Raw genomic sequence first — 15,987 nt, 5'->3', positions numbered from 1 at the left:
TCTCTCTCTCTCTCTCTCTCTCTCTCTCTCTCTCTCTCTCTTTCTCTCTCTCTTTCTTTAGTCTGTTGTGAGCTAGACTACCAGGTAGGCATATTTAGGACATAGAAGAAACCTACTGTTGGAAAGAGGAAGAAACACAAAGCAGCAAAACCAGGATAACAGCTAAGAACCAACATGACAAAAATTCCAAATATGACCCAGCTATCAGTTAGCATCCCGAGGAATTCCTAGGGTCCTGGAAGCCGTATTCTGAGGTGAGGTAGAGAGCACTGCTGTCCTGTTTATATGTCTATGTGGTTGAATAAACTACTTAAACGTCTCTGTCCTGACTTTCTCATCTGTTGGACTGAGGTGATAACATCTCGCTCAGTGGTTCAGGTTTCTATAAAGCAGTGATATACGGAAGGTCCATGCCATGGCGCCATGCTTGGCATGCAGCAGAGCCATCCTCAGATGGCACCAACTTCTCTCTGTCTTCTTCCCCCATCCCATATCTCACCTGCTGACAATTAGCCGGCCGCCTTCAAAATTCTACTCACTTTCGACCTTTCCCTCTTCCCCCACCCAGATGAGGAAGATGTCAAGATGACCATAGTCAACTCCAATGTAACTCCGGTGCTTTGGGAGTGCTTACCTTACCTTCCACACACCTCTTACAATTATGAACTGCAGCATACACAGAGAAGAGGCCACTGCTTCCTACAGCCGACAATTACAAAGAAAAGTGCCAGAACCTCCTGTCTGTGTGCATCTTTAGCAACTGCAGCCTCCTTTGCTAAACTCTCAGACTGGACTTTGAGAATTTGTCCTGTGTAATTTTAGTCCTGTGAAAATTTGCTGCAACTGGATAAAGTTAAGATTTCATAAATAAACATACTTGCTACCTCCAAGGAGCTATGGTGTTGTGGAGGCCTTACTAGTTATTACAGAAAGCAGCAAGACATACTAGCAGGGCATAAAGGAAGTAGTTACGGCATCTCTTGGCTACAGCACATAATATGGGTGGGGAGGGACAAGATACAAAGAGATTTTAGGGTAAGGACTGTGGTACTAGAGGGTGGGGAGGAGAGCACACTTCATTCAGCAGGTCGTAGGGAGCTGCTGAGAATGATATGCAGGGACGTAAAGAGACCATCAATCAGGTAAAGCTCATGCAGATTTAATTCAGTGCACCCCATGCCTCCTAAAGTCACCTTTACAGGGTTTTACCTGGGGATTAAAGTAAGGTCCTGAGCTAAAATAGGAGCCAAAGGGAAGGTGTGTTCACTGAGTGCTGATTTCGTGCCAAGCTCTATACTTGGCATTTTGTTAGGGCATTACAAGTAACTTTAGAGTAATTATACCATGCAGTCATGAAGTTCTAATGGTGGAAGTTTTGATTATGTTCATTGTGTTAGGTTTTCTATGGGAAGAGCGAACAGAGAGGATGCCTTGATGAGCAGAGCAGGGAAAGAAGGACTGGCAAATCCCACTCAGTAGGTTTACTCAACCAATTAACTTAGATGTTGAATCTTTTCCTTCAGATAAAGTACAGAAGCATTCACATTTAAATGAGGCCTTTTGCCCTTTTCTCTCTTTTTGTGTCTAAGCATAACGGAGTCTATATAGGTTTTTCACTTACCCAAGGACTCTGGCTGGGGCCACATGGACCCACTGGTCTCCTTCTCTGATAGCTGTTTGTTACCAGCATCCAAGGGTCTCATGGTGTCCAAAGTAGAGTGGTTTACACTGTTAGCAGCAGGCTGATCAGGATCCGGGGAATTTCCATATCTCTCAGCCTCTTGCTCGGCCTTTGACAAATTCTGGTCTACAAATAGTGTTCTGTCTTTGTTTTCAGTGACTAGTCAGGATGAAAAGCAGCTATTAGACACAGTACCAGGATGGCCACTCCTCTCCCCTTCCATGCTGTGTACCTGTCACTGGCTTGACCTTCTGGACGTTCATCTTGTGGATGAACCGCTGCCTTATCTGCTTGGCGAACCTGGTGGGGTTGTCCCACGGGATGTTGAAATTCTCACCATCTGTCTGATTGTCCACCTCGGCGGGCTTGAGTTGTCCTGTTTCGTCTACCTCTGAGAGCTTCAGGCTCTCAAAAGTAAATACCTTGAAGGCTCGTTCTACTTCATTCCAGCTCAGCACTTCTGCAAGAGAGCAGGCCCCCTGCCTTGAGGAAGGCTTTCATTAGTACACAATACAGCGTTAACGCAAGGGCAGCTGAGAGGTGCCAATGGTTCATGGTGTCATGGGTGTGACCTGACCTAAAATACAGGCTTTGTAAGTCTTCAACAAATCTCAACAGGCCCGAGCACTAAGACAATCATAGTTAAGATGTAACAGATCTGAGGGATACTCCCAAAAAACTTCATGGCTTGATCAGTGTTTGGTGCCCATATCCACTTGCCCGAACTTTCCATGATATTGGATTGGTTTAAATACCTTATATGTAAGGTTCTGTTAGCACAGAGGTGTTGCGGGAGCTTCTTCCGCTCCTTCAGCCAATAGACTTTAAGATAGCAGCCCACTTGGGCGTGGTCTTTTTTGCTTTAAAAAGCAGCTGGTAGCCCTGCTCTCGCTCTCTCGCTTCTGGTTCCTACTTTCAGCTGCTAGACTCTGTTCCTGTTTGCTCAGAGGGCTGTTGTCTAGGACAGCAATCTGTAAGTTTTCCCCTTCAATAAATAACCCTTTTATTAATCATAATTCCAAACTGGTGTGGGATTGTTTTGTGACTTCTGCCTTCACAGATGGCTTTTGAAATTCATTGTTTATGTCTATGATACTTAGAAGGTTTTCCTGCTCATTCAGGGTCATAAAAAGACACCTGTAAGAACTGCTACTTTCTGTGCTTGCACTTCCAAGTCTATCAGAGCTCAGTCATCTCTATTCAGCTGTGGCCATCATATAGTCACTAAGCTACCAGCGACATTCAGCTCTGCTGCAGGTGCCTAAGAGTCAAAGAAGAACATCATCCCGTTCTTCAACTTTCAAAGTTCAAGATGGAGGTTTGAGAGATGGAGACTAACAGGCTTCAATAAGATTACAAGAGAACAGCAATCAGATAGATTGTTCCAGATTAATGCCTCCTAGATCACCTTCAACTCCCCCTCCCACACCCCACAGAGACAAACAGAACAGCATGGGAAAACAACATAGGGATCCAGAAGAGACACAAGAAAGATGTAAAAGAGAGTTACTGAATGAATACTCTTTGATCCAGGCTTTGTAGTCCACACCTATAATCCAAGCACTTAGGAGGCTGAGGCAGGAGGATTGTCATGCATTTTAGACCAGTCTGGAATTTATCTCAAAAACGGAAAAATGAAAATAATAATAATAATAAATAAATACATTTTGAGTACCCACCAGGTGTTAGTAATGATACCCAGTGAAGATTAATGAATAAGGAAATAATCTCATAACTGTCACAGAACACCACTAGAGCGGTTGAAAACAGGCTCAGCTACGGAATAGTAGCTGAAGATGTCTCCCATCCACTTATGCTGTGGAATATTTACTCAGTGAGGCAAATATGTATTGCAGTCTTTTATACTGCATTTGTTTAACTCTGTAAAACTTTGCCCGTCTAAAACACTTGATTGGTCTAATAAGGAGCTGAACGGCCAATAGCTAGGCAAGCGAAAGGACAGGTGGGGCTGGCATGCAAGAGAATAAATAGGAGGAGAAATCTAGAGAAGAGAGAAGAAAGAGAGGAGGAGCGAGAAAAGGAAAAGGAGAAGTGGACACCAGGGGTCAGCCAGCCAGCCAGCCACCCAGTCAGCCAAGGAGTAAGAAGGAAAGATATATAAAATAAAGACAGGTAAAAAGCCCAAAGGCAAAACAAAAAAGAAAAGGAACAGGATAATTTAAGTTAGAAAAGCTGGCTAGAAAGAAGCCCAGCTAAGGCTGATTATTCACAAGTAAGAATAAGTCTCTGTGTCTTTACTTGGGAGCTGGGTGGCAGACCCCCATAGACTAAAAACAGAAAAAAAAACACAGAAAAAAACCTACACACATCTATGTGACAGCAGGGATGATAAGAAAGAAATCCATCGAGGACATCAGAAGTTAATGCAAAAAGACTGTGAGAGCAAAATTCTTCAGACAATAAAGCCAAAATGAAAAGAGAGTGAAGGGACAGGTGACAAGAGGCTTCAGTTTGTATCAGAGTCCCAAGAGTAGTATGAGACGAGGTGGGATTCTATGGGTGTGTGAGTATGTGTAAGACTTTTGATGTGATATTGAATTTGACTTGAAAATATGTTCTTCATGGGTTTAATATCTACATTCATTAGAAATATTGATTTATAACATCCTTTTCTTTAAAAAAAATCTTTGAGAATTTCATACATGTGAACAATATGTTTTGATCTTGTTCACCTCCCCCACTCATCTCTTCATCTTCTCTCCTCATCCCCTGGCCTCATGTAATAATGGTCCTTTATCCTCCCCTTCTTCCTCCCATGAGAAGTGGTCAGCTTGGCTCTACTCACTCTTGAGTGGCATGCTGACAAAGGGCCGTCTATCCATCACTCTACCCCCAGGACTAAGGTCAGTTATGGTTCAGGGAAGGCACATGAACTTTAACTGATATTTACCCTCCCTTCAGCTTGGTAAGGAAAGGGTGCCAGTGAGAGCATCCAGGGGCTAGAATTTCCACCATGAATCTATGCTATTATTTACAGTCCTAGAATGTTTGCACTAGGTGGATTCTGAAGTTCATTTCAGTTAGGAGATTTAATGGTTGCATAATCTATCTTTCTCCACATTTCAGTTTCTGTGACTGGCAGTATAGTTCGGTGATAGAGAAACTGCCTAGCATTGGCTAAATCCTAGGTTCTATCATCAGTACTAAAAAAAGATGAGAAAGAAATTCAATTTCTGGATATAAATCCTGAATTCCATCTTGGGGACATTGGGCAGGGGTTTTTAATTGTCCCTCATCACACCATTTCTCCTTTCTTTTCCACCCTCCTGTGCGGGGGTTAGCTCACAGTCCACCAGATGGGTGCGCCAGTCAAATTCAGGTGACCCAGGCCTTCTATCTCTTGTCTTTGACAAATAACTGTGGAGTGACTCAAGGTAAAGAGACAGAAGGACACAATCTGCCACACACCAGTCCTCACTGAAGGGGTTTGGTTGTTCTGGGAAAAAAAAAAAACTGCATTGTGAAGAGGGAGGAGGAACATTCCTGATTCTGAGGACAGCTCCCGAAATGCTTTGCGAGGCAAAGACATGTCCAGAGAACTGAACGTGGAATTTATATATATAAAGAACGCTGACAAGAGAGGCTGTATTTAAATGGCCTCCCACGATCTCTTCTCTTCTTTCTGACCCCAGTTATGCTGCAACTAGTCGGAAAGCCCTAGGCTAACCACTTGACTGAGTTAGCAGACAATGATGGTCCAGATGTCCACTTCCTCTGTCAAATAGAGAGCAGAAACCCAGTTTCCCACTTAGGCAGAGTTCTTCCTCTTGGTTTCTCATGGAGGGGTGTAGTTACAAGGTTCCTGGGGACTTCCTTATCTACCACACAGAATCATTTAGTGATTGCATTTACACTGAAATATAATGCCTTTTATTATTAGCACAGAAGACTGATTGACAAGCACAAATGTGTCCAGTCTATTGGTTCAGGCTTTGTAGAAGGATATTTCCTGGTGATGGTGGTACACGCCTGCAGAGGCAGGTGGATCTCTTTGAGTTTCAAGGCCAGCCTGGTCTACAGAGAAAGTTCCAGGACAGCCAGGATTACACAAAGAAAACCCTGTCTTAAAACAAAGAAACAAACCAAAGAAGGAGAAGGAGGAGAAGAAAATGGAGAAGGAGAAGAGGAAGAAGAAAAAGAAGAATTCAAGTTTTGGCTGAGCACAATTCTAGAATTCAAAATTGACTTGTGTTGCTTGAAACTCGACTGTGAGACTCCAGACTGACAGTGATCAGTTGGGGCTAAGTCACCTCTTGCTCAGGCTTTCTCTTCCCTTTCCTCAGGTAACACCACTGTGTCTACATGGTTTTCTACAATGGTAAAGGCTTCATTCTATGATGAGGCCTTTTTATTTTTATTTTTCTGGGAAAGGGACTATAGTAGCTTGGAATTAAAGGTTTTTGTTTATCTTTATATCTATATCTATTTAACACACACACACACACACACACACACACACACACGTTCCTCCTAGTAAGTAGGATGGATTCCATCACCTCTAATGATGCCAGTGGGGGTGTAGGATATGGAGGTTCAGGAAAGTTCTGCGGTTAAGGAAATACAGTGGAAAGAAAACCCAGCACAGCAAACTGTAGAATGCTACAATCAACTGCCACATAGCTAGTGACATTGTTCAAGGCAAGAAAGTTGGAACTTATCAAATCTCAGCCTTTTGGTGACCAAAATGCATTTTTAAAGGGGACATGTGACTATTAATTACATTGAGTCCAAGACAAAGCAGTGTGCTCACCATTGGTGCAGAAATGCATGAGCTCGTGGATAGTGGCGAGTCTCTTGGTGCTGTTCCACGGAGGGGGCAGAGGGAACTGAAGGAATTCCCACAGTGGCAGCTTGGACTGCATCTCCTGCTCGATTTGAACTGGGTCAAAATTCTTTTGGTCCTTACAGAAAAAGAAAAGAGAGAGCAGCAGGACAGAGAACATTAAAGAGAGCTGTCAAATACCATATGCATATGGAGAAGGCTAAACATGATACCTCATTATCTGGAAACAGGGGAAATCATGGGTAATCGAGGATGACAAATGTAGTATTTGGGACAAGGTCAAGAAAGCTAGTTCTCACTTTCCCAGAAGTTCCTGGGGCACACAAACATCCGAGCCTTCATTCCTGGTGACAAGCTGCCGAAGTTTCTCGTGGACTTATCTATCCCTCCTGAGGTCCTTCGCTGCCCTCCACTGGTATTTCATAGCACCAGATATGTATCAAATGGCCATAATGGTTTTCAAGATTAATTTTTATTTATGTGTATGTGTGTATGTCTGCGTGTAGATGCCACTGGAGGCCAGAAGAAAACCCCTGGAGCTGGAGTTATACACAGTTCTGAGCTTATTCGCATGGGTTTTAGGAACAGAACCTGGGTCTGCTGGACTAGCATCGCACACTCTTAACTTCTATAGCATTTCTTTGGCACCTGACCATAAAGTTTTCATGCAGATATCATGGTGATAATCACATCAATGGTTGACTCGAACTCTGAGATCAGGCAAGTGCTTTTTGCTGGTGTTTTTCTCCCCATCAACTCCTGCTTTCTGATCCCCTCCCCCATGTCAGCAGGTATCTATTCTATACCTACAGTTCATTAGCATTGGTTGATACGGTCAGTCATTCGATGAGCTCCCCCAACTGATGAATCATAAAACACCTCCTTACATCAGCTGTGGAGGGAGGTGGCCTAGTCCTTACCTTCAGTACATACTTCTTGTGGGCATGGGCATCGTGGTAATTCAGCAGGAGAGGGCCTTGGGGCGCTGCTTTGGTTTCACTTTCTCCTTCAGTTAGGAATATCTCATGGAGATTCTATTTAAATTAAAGTCATAGCGACTTAATGAGATAATGCATAATACTGCTGTTCAAAGTCCAAATCCTTTGACTCCCTCCTATTCTGACCTTCTTCTCCTTCTCAGACAGGCAGAGCGAAGGCAGGATGGACACAATGTGAGCGGCAATTCTGTAGTCCAACCCATCTGCTCTGTGGGGTGGCTCCACCAGACTCGGGGGGATGAGGTCTTCTTCAGTTGCCACAACCTATTGAGGAAGACAGTTGAGCGTAGAGGGGTTAATAGTTCTTTGCTGATGCATTCCCATTGCTCTTAGGGAGGAGGAGGAAGGTCCATTGAAATATTGGTGGTAATGACAGCATTGTGCCACTGATGACAAAAATAAAGGAGAAAACGTTTGCAATCCATGCATTAAATATAATTGTACGACCTGCATTAAAATAGGTAATACCAGCTAGATGTAGAAAGCAATAAACTTAACAGTAGTAAAAGTCACAATACTGATTTTTTAAAGTACCCTTTCTCTCTCTCTCTCTCTCTCTCTCTCTCTCTCTCTCTCTCTCTCTCTCTTTCTTTCTTTCTCATAAGGCCCTGAAAACAGTGCTCATAAAACTTTGGATTGAATATATACTTAAACAGAGTGCTTACCACCTGCCAGGTACTGTGTGATATCTGCACACACTTTAACTCCCATGAGCCCCACTTCTGCTACGTGGCATTTATATCATTTTCCATTGATAAAGAATAAAACAAAGGTGAGTGACTTAATTGTTCAATCTGACTCTACATGTTTTAAACTGAGGAATAGGGAGTTCAGACCAAGTACTTTTTTTTTTTATTTCAGATATAGAAAAATGTAGGATAAGGAGATCAGTAATTGATAATAGTTACCTTTAATGTAGACAAAATAAGGCCTAGAAGGATTAAATGCCTTGTTCAATTTTGTGTGGGTAGCAAGTAAAAGAAGTTGAAATAAAACTAAACACCTAATGTAGACATCTGATGAGCTGTCTTCCTTTAGCCTTTAAATATTAGCATCATTGTTATAATTTTGCACTCTTCTATAAGGTTGACCAGTTTTGGCAGTAGTAACATTCTAGACTGGTTATTTGGAATTTTTTGGGGGGCTGTCACCTTGCACACTGGAGTATTTAGTGGCATCCCCAAGTCTCTATGTGATGAAAGTGGCAGCTTTCTTGTTGTGTGATCCCATCTCCTCTACTCACTGCAAAGTGCCCACAGGGGAGAATAATAACTTCCCGTTGAGAATCACTGCTCAAGGAGAAAGTTTCTTTACCTCTGATAAATACCCAGTCTTTCAAAACTGGGTTTTTATTTCCTGGAAGGTAAGAAGTAGCAACTTCGATGTTTGGTTTTCTCACCCCCCCAAGCTATCAGTTCTTTATTCATAAACACATATCTATATGGATCCTGTCAGTCAAGGGGCAAGATAGAGATAATCAGCCTGGTTAACTGGGGACAAGGTAAAGCTCATCAGTCATCCTTCTGCTTAACTGGGGGCAAGGTAGGGCTCATAAGCCTTCTGGTTAATTGGAACTTAGTAGGTACTTACAGAATAGTCACCATTTTGGGCTGATTTTAATGAAATTGGAGAGTCTGGCAAATAAAGTCAGAGAATGCAAGGTTTAGATGATTTAGAGATTCAAGCTTTTTTCAAATGCATTGACATAATAAAACCACTGGTCTCACTAAAACCTTCCAAGGTAAAAGAAACTATTGGTGCTAACAGTCTAGAAAATGGAGTCAGTACACATAGAAAAATACCCTGGAGGTGACAGAGGAGATCGACTCTGAAAAAGACTTTAAAGGAAATCTTGTATAGGCACGAAGAGATGACACAGTGGTTCAGATTCTGGCCTTCCAGAGGATCTGAGTTCACTCCACAGCACTGAGATCTGGTGGCTCACAATTGCCTGAGGACACACACCTACCCAGTGGTAGACATGTGCACCTAATTAAAAATAAACTCTTTTTTTAAAAGGAATGTTTTATGTCATGCGTGGTCATGTATGTGCCAGGGAGAGAACATCTGTGACCCAAGGACAAGAGTAAGCCACTGTGGACTTACAAATTACAAATGTGAATGCTAAAACAGACTTGAATAGCAGAATAGGTCCCATGGAATAAAGGAACAGCAAGGAGTTAAGTTAGAAATCTCCACTTGTGAAAGTTGAAAGAAAATTTGAAGACAAGATGGAAAATCCTGAAGTTTCAACATCCATCTAAATAGCATTGAAGATAGAAGAGATTTCCTGAGGATCCACTCAGTGAGTTAGCAGCTCAGTGCCTTAGTTACGGTTACTATTTGTGTTATAAAACACCAAGACCAAAAAAAAAACAAACAACAACAACAACAACAACAACAAAAAAAAAACACCAAGACCAAAAAAATTTGGGGGAAAGGGTTTATTTAGCTATGCTTCTACATCACAGTTTATCATCAAAGGAAGTCAGGACAGGAACTCAAGCAAGGTGGGGACCTGGAGATAGGAGTTGATGCAGAAGCTATGGAGGGGTATTGTTTACTGGCTTGTTCATCATGATTTGTTCAGCCTGTTTTGTTAGAGAACCCAGGACCACCAGCCTAGGGATGGCATCACCCACAATGGAACTGGGCCCTTCCCCATCACTCACTCATTAAGAAAATGTTATAAGCCCACTCCCTAGAGTCTGTTCCCTAAAACCCATTACACCACCAGTCCCTCCCATGTTAACCCTAAGGCCAGGTCCTGCCCCAACCCCAGGAGATTCTTGCCACACCAGTCAGAGGAACAAAGACTCACTGCTGCCCCCCAAACCAAGCTAACCACCAGAAGCCCAGCTCCCACCTTGGACAGAGACTTCCTACTAGATCAGAGGTTGCACTGGTCACCAGAAATCCAGGTCACATAGACTAGAAGACCAAAGAGGAAACAGAAGCCAAGGAACAAAACACCCATTCAACAAAGACAAACTCAGAAATCAGGACCTAGACTCAATCATCCTAAATCTAGATTCCTAAAAACCAGAGTGAGAACAGAATCAACAACAGCCAGCACAATTTGGCACCACCAGAGCCCAGCTATCCTACAACAGTAAGTCCTGAATATTCTAACGCAGCTGAAGCATAAGAAAATGACCTTAAAAACAGCTTCATGAACATGATAGACATCCTTAAAGAGGAAATGAAAAACTCCCTTAAAGAAATTGAGGAAAAGACAACCAAGAAATTAGAGGAAATCAATAAATCCCTTAAAGAAAGCCGAGGAAAAACAAACAGGTGAAGGACACTATTCAAGACCTGAAAATTTAAATAGAAGCAATAATGAAAACATAACTGAGAGAATTCTGGAAATAGAAAATCTATGTAAATGAACAGGACCTACAGATGAAGATACAATAGAATTAATAGATTTATCAGTCAAAGAAAATATTAAATCTAAAAAACCTCTAACACAAAACATCCAGGAAACCTAGCACACCATGAAAAGACCAAACATAAGAATGATAGGAACAGAAGAAGGAAAGAATCTCAGCTCAAAACCCAGAAAATATATTTAACAAAATCATAGAAGAAAATTTCCCTAACCTAAAGAAGGGCATACATATAAAAGTACAAGAAGCATACAGAACATCAAATAGATTGGACCAAAAAAGAAAATCCCCATGCCACATAATAATCAAAATACTAAATACACAGATCAAGGAAAGAGTGTTAAAATCTGCGAGGGAAAAATGCCAAGTAACATAGAAAAGGTAGACCTATTAGAATTACACCCAACTTCTCAACAGAGACTCTAAAAGCTAGAAGGGCCTGGACAGATGTCTTGCAAATCATAAGAGAACACAAATGCCAGCCCAGACTACTATACCCAGCAGAATTTTAAATTATCATAGATGGAGAAAACAAAGATACTTCATGACAAAGTCAAATGTTAAACAATATGCACTCCTACAGAAGGTACTAGAAGGAAAATGCTAACCCAAGGAAGGTAACTACAACCACAAAAATAAACAGACAAAAGAAAATCTTACATGAATAAAATCCAAAGACAGGAAACACACACACACACACCTACCACCACCACCAAAATAATAGGAATTAACAATCACTGGTCATTAATATTTCTTCATATCAATAGACTCATTTCCTCAAGGCAAGTAACGTGGTTCCTGCCTGTACCTCTGCCATGAATTTAGACTTTTAGAAATCAAGGAATGAGTGAAGCCAGCCACCAAAGCTGCAGCTTTAATCCTGGCCATGCTGTTTATCAGATTAAAGACTCATATGGTCAAAAAAGATAGAGATATACAGTAGAGACAGATTCAGATGAAAAAGAAATCTAAACAGTTTACAGTGTGTTTAAAAGTATACATAGGCTTGGGATAGAAAAGAATAGAGAGTTCTTAAATAAAAAAGAAATAGAGTAAGAAAAAAAGCCATGTTAAGATGGAAAATACACAGAGAATCTGGATACTGTATGCGATTGTGTTGTCTTTGAATTGCTTGACTGCTGAGGAAGGAGCAACAGCTTTTGATGATAATACTGCTGGATTAATCCAACCTCTATATTTTGAAAATACTTTGGCTTCAAAATTTAAGTCAAAAGATATGTTACTTTGGAGAAGAGGTTTTGCTTTTGTTTCCACAGGGAATGAGAGGCTGTGGATTCATTCTGGGTTAAGAAAAATAAGGTTTGATCAAGGAAGAGCTCCTGAAAAATCTCTGATAGGAGCAGATGGCCCAGATGGTTCTATGCTTTAGAGCACCTCTGTTGGAGTTTCCTCTGAGTTCTACATCCAGAACAGCTTCAAGACTGCTGGCTGAGATGATCAAGCCTCACAGAATACGCCAGTCAGGACTTGACTATAATCCTAAATTTTCTTTGGGTTCCCATAAGATTATCAGCAGCTGCCAATCATCAGGAAGTACCTGGAAAACTACACACATTCTCAAAAATGGATTATGGATGTTTATTTTTGTTTAGCCTGTTGGTTACAAGTTGTTATGGATAATGGTCAGGAAGAAAGCTAAACAAAGCAGATTAGATTCAGAGTCTTGTTTTGAAAAGAAAGAAGGGGAAATGCTGTGGGATAATGCTCTTGTTCACTAAAAAAAAAAAGATTTATCACTCATATTGGTTAAATAAAAGGCTGATTGGCCAGCAGCCAGGCAGGATATATAGGCAGGGCAGCCAGAGAAGGAGAATTCTGGGAAGAGGAAAGGCAGAGACGTAGTCACAAGCCAAATGCAGAGGAAGAAAGATGAAAATGCCTTACTGAGAAAAGGTACCAAGCTATGTGGCTAAACATAAGTAAGAATTATGAGTTAATTTAAGTTTTAAGAGCAAGCTAGTGATAAGCCTGAGCAATAGGTCAAATAGTTTATAATTAATATAAGTGTCCATGTTTTTCTTTGGAACTGAACAGCTGTTGGACCAGACAGCACAGAAATTTGTGTCCATAGCTCAAGAACACATTTTTTGGGACCTTTAAGGAATCTCAGAACTTTTGATTTTGCTTAGAATTGTTATCGGAAGAATTTATAATCTCTTTATATCACATTAACAAATATAATAAACTAAGGACATAGCACTATTGTGGTTTGACATACTTTGTTCTCCAGGGTCATCTGTTAGCAGCTTGGTACTCAAGGTTGCAGTTTTGAGGTGCTGAGACCTTCAAGAGGTAGAACCTAGTGGGAAGCCAGCAGGGTGATTGATGGCCTTTGTTGTAGTTTGAAAGCCTGGCCTCTTTTTTGGGAAGGCTGGGGAGCCTTTGGGAAGATGGAAACTTGTTGGAAGAAGTGAGTTCCAGGAATGCAGCCAGTACCACTTCCTGTTCACTTTCTGTTTTCTGGCTACAGATATTTGTGACCAGCAGCTTTGGATCCTGCCATTTTGCCTTCCTGGCCATGATGGCCTCAAGCTGTCACCCTCTCTCAAGTTGACAGTAGTGAGAGAAGTGATAAATACACCCTTGAAAATGGGTGGAGATGGTTTTCACGGGACAAACAAATGGGTTTCACTGTGGTGTTTTCCATATATCCATATGCTGAGATTTGATCACGTATTGCCCTTCTCCCCTGACTTGTCCCTTTTCTCCCATCTCCTCCTGACTTCTGGGGCCATATAAAACCATCTTTCCCTTGACACAGGCTGGGGGTTACCAATTATAAGAAGAGATATTTAATAGTTGCTAGAAAGAATTATTTCTGTGCTCACATCAGTACCCAGCATTCTATAGCACCCGAGAGTGTCACCAAAATGTTTCTCCACTGAGCAAAGCCCTTTCCCACTGTTAACTGTCTAAACAAGCTACTCAATCCTCTTAAGCCTCAGTTTGCATATTTGTAAAATGAGAAAACCAAGTATTTTATGCTTCATTTCATTGCTTTGTCTGTTGTCTGTTAGTGATGTGTTTATGGGCAGGGGGAAGAGTATGTGTGTGCTTCTTTTCAAATAGTCAAAAGAAATGACCATATACATCAGGTCAGAAAATTTTGTCTTGCTCACTTGAAGACCCATGTCAATAATGTAATAAATCTTCATGAAATCATGTGTAAAAACAATATATGTCTTATTTAGAATTGAATACACTGAAAACATCTGATTTAGTCTAAGAAATATAAGAGAAATATAGGCCCCAAATAAAAGAGTGAAATAAATGAAGTAAGATTTTTATTGAAAAGGAAGTACAAGCCACCCCCAAACAAACGGAAAAATAACAAATTAAGTAAAAAGGAGTTGGTCAACAAACTTTTTTTGAATAGACTAATTGTCTATTTTTTGAATACTAATGTCTTTTTTTGAATAGACTAATCTAACAACTATGGTGTCAGGACCCTGATTGAGTAAAGAAGTGACATAGATAATAACACCAGACTCAGGAGTGTAACTATTAGCGTCTCTGCTGTTGAGAAAGCATCTCTAGGAGCACTGAGCTTCCCCATAGCTTGGATTGTGGCCTAATGGTTCTGCCTACCAGCTGCTGGCTCTTTGAGAACACATCGTCTCCTTTTCTGCACCAGCTTTTCCACCAGGCGGTGGTCACTTAGCCCTCACGGTGTCATTGCCAATCATGCCACGTGCAGTGGAATTAAGACTTTAGACAAGCCTGTGAGTGACTACCATAAGGAACCTGACCCCCTACCGGAAAACCAAATAAACATTTTTGTGTAAAATACTAACAATGAAAACTGGCTTCAAATGCAGGCTGGAACCCCATCCTGATTAAACCTAAAGGTCCAAAGGTTTTAAAGACAACCTGGAGAGATGGCTCAGCAGTAAAGAGTGCTTACTGCTCCTGTAGAGGACCCAGGTTTGGTTCCCGGCTCCCACATCAGGCAGGTCTCAGCACCTGGAACTGCAGTTCCGAAGGACAGAAATCTCTGTTCTGGCCTCCCTCCACTGGTCCTGCACGCATGTAGTGCATATCAATACATGAAAGCATTCACACACACACACACACACACACACACACACACACGCACGCACGCACGCACGCACACACACACACTAAGGAAAAGACATTTAAAGACTGAAATCCATTATCTATGTTAGCCCCCATCTAGGTTCTTTTCCTCTTTCATCATGCTGTAATGAAAAACTGACCAAAACAAGGTAGAGAGGGTTCCTTTGGTGTTCAGGTCACAGTCTACCACGCAGGGCAGCCAAGGCAGGAACGCATGACAGGAGCCTGTCTGTAGGAACTGCAACAGGGAGCTGAAGCTTACTGGCTTCATGACTCCCTCAGCTTGCTTTCCTATCACCGCCCACAGTGGGCCAGGCCCTTCGGCATCAATCTTGCTGTGCATACATGCTCACCGACAATTTGATGCAGGCAACGTTTTAATTCAGGGCCCCTCTTCCCAGGTGAATCTAGTGTGTGGCAAGCTGACAAAAGTTAGTCAGAACCTCTCCATCAAGACAGTTTTCAGTATATATTCTACCAAAAACTTTGGGAACTATTAAATGAGAGATAGAGTACAGCAAGAAAGAGGATTGGCACCGAGGATAAAAGCCGATTTTAGTCTTATCTGAAATACTGTGACTGAAGTGGGAACGCACCGGGTGTTCTGAGTAAAATTACAAAACCATGTTAAGATCTGGAAGTGGGGAGAAATAATTTAGTCAAGGTTGCTGTCAGGCCTGGGGGAAGCCTTAGCACCTACCCACCTGTTCCAGCATGCAGTGCAGTATCAGGGGCACAGAGACAAATTCCTCTGGGATTGGATTCAGCAGGTCATTGTAATAGCGCATGTCTACCTCAGTGGTGACGATGAAAGCCACTGTGAAGTGCAGCAAGTGACATGGCTTAGTAAGCAGGCATCCTCTATTTCTTCCTGAGATTTTGGGTGTAGATTCTAACCAACTGTGGCTAGGCCCTAATCGGCATAGGAACTGTAGGTGGAGGGGCTGCTGGCATAGGGACTGTAGGTGGAGGGGCTGCTGGCATAGGAACTGTAGGTGGAGGGGCTGCTGGCAT

The 15,987-nt window shown here is 41.9% G+C and overlaps 1 protein-coding gene across 1 annotated transcript in view; it reads right to left on the bottom strand.

The window, feature by feature from the left end:
• Positions 1–15,987, bottom strand: part of Spag17 (sperm associated antigen 17) — a 234,078-nt gene that overhangs the window by 114,760 nt on the left and 103,331 nt on the right. The window contains exons 10-15 of the mRNA XM_026784085.1: positions 15,678–15,790; positions 7,610–7,747; positions 7,406–7,519; positions 6,453–6,603; positions 1,914–2,141; positions 1,622–1,840 (exon numbers count right to left, since the gene is read on the bottom strand). Of these exons, the coding sequence (XP_026639886.1) occupies positions 1,622–1,840; positions 1,914–2,141; positions 6,453–6,603; positions 7,406–7,519; positions 7,610–7,747; positions 15,678–15,790 (963 nt within the window). The remainder of the gene's footprint in view (positions 1–1,621; positions 1,841–1,913; positions 2,142–6,452; positions 6,604–7,405; positions 7,520–7,609; positions 7,748–15,677; positions 15,791–15,987) is intronic.

Source organism: Microtus ochrogaster, chromosome 21 (genome assembly GCF_000317375.1).
Source record: "Microtus ochrogaster isolate Prairie Vole_2 chromosome 21, MicOch1.0, whole genome shotgun sequence".
Lineage (NCBI taxonomy): Eukaryota > Metazoa > Chordata > Mammalia > Rodentia > Cricetidae > Microtus > Microtus ochrogaster.
This window is presented reverse-complemented; position numbering and strand designations above follow the sequence as displayed.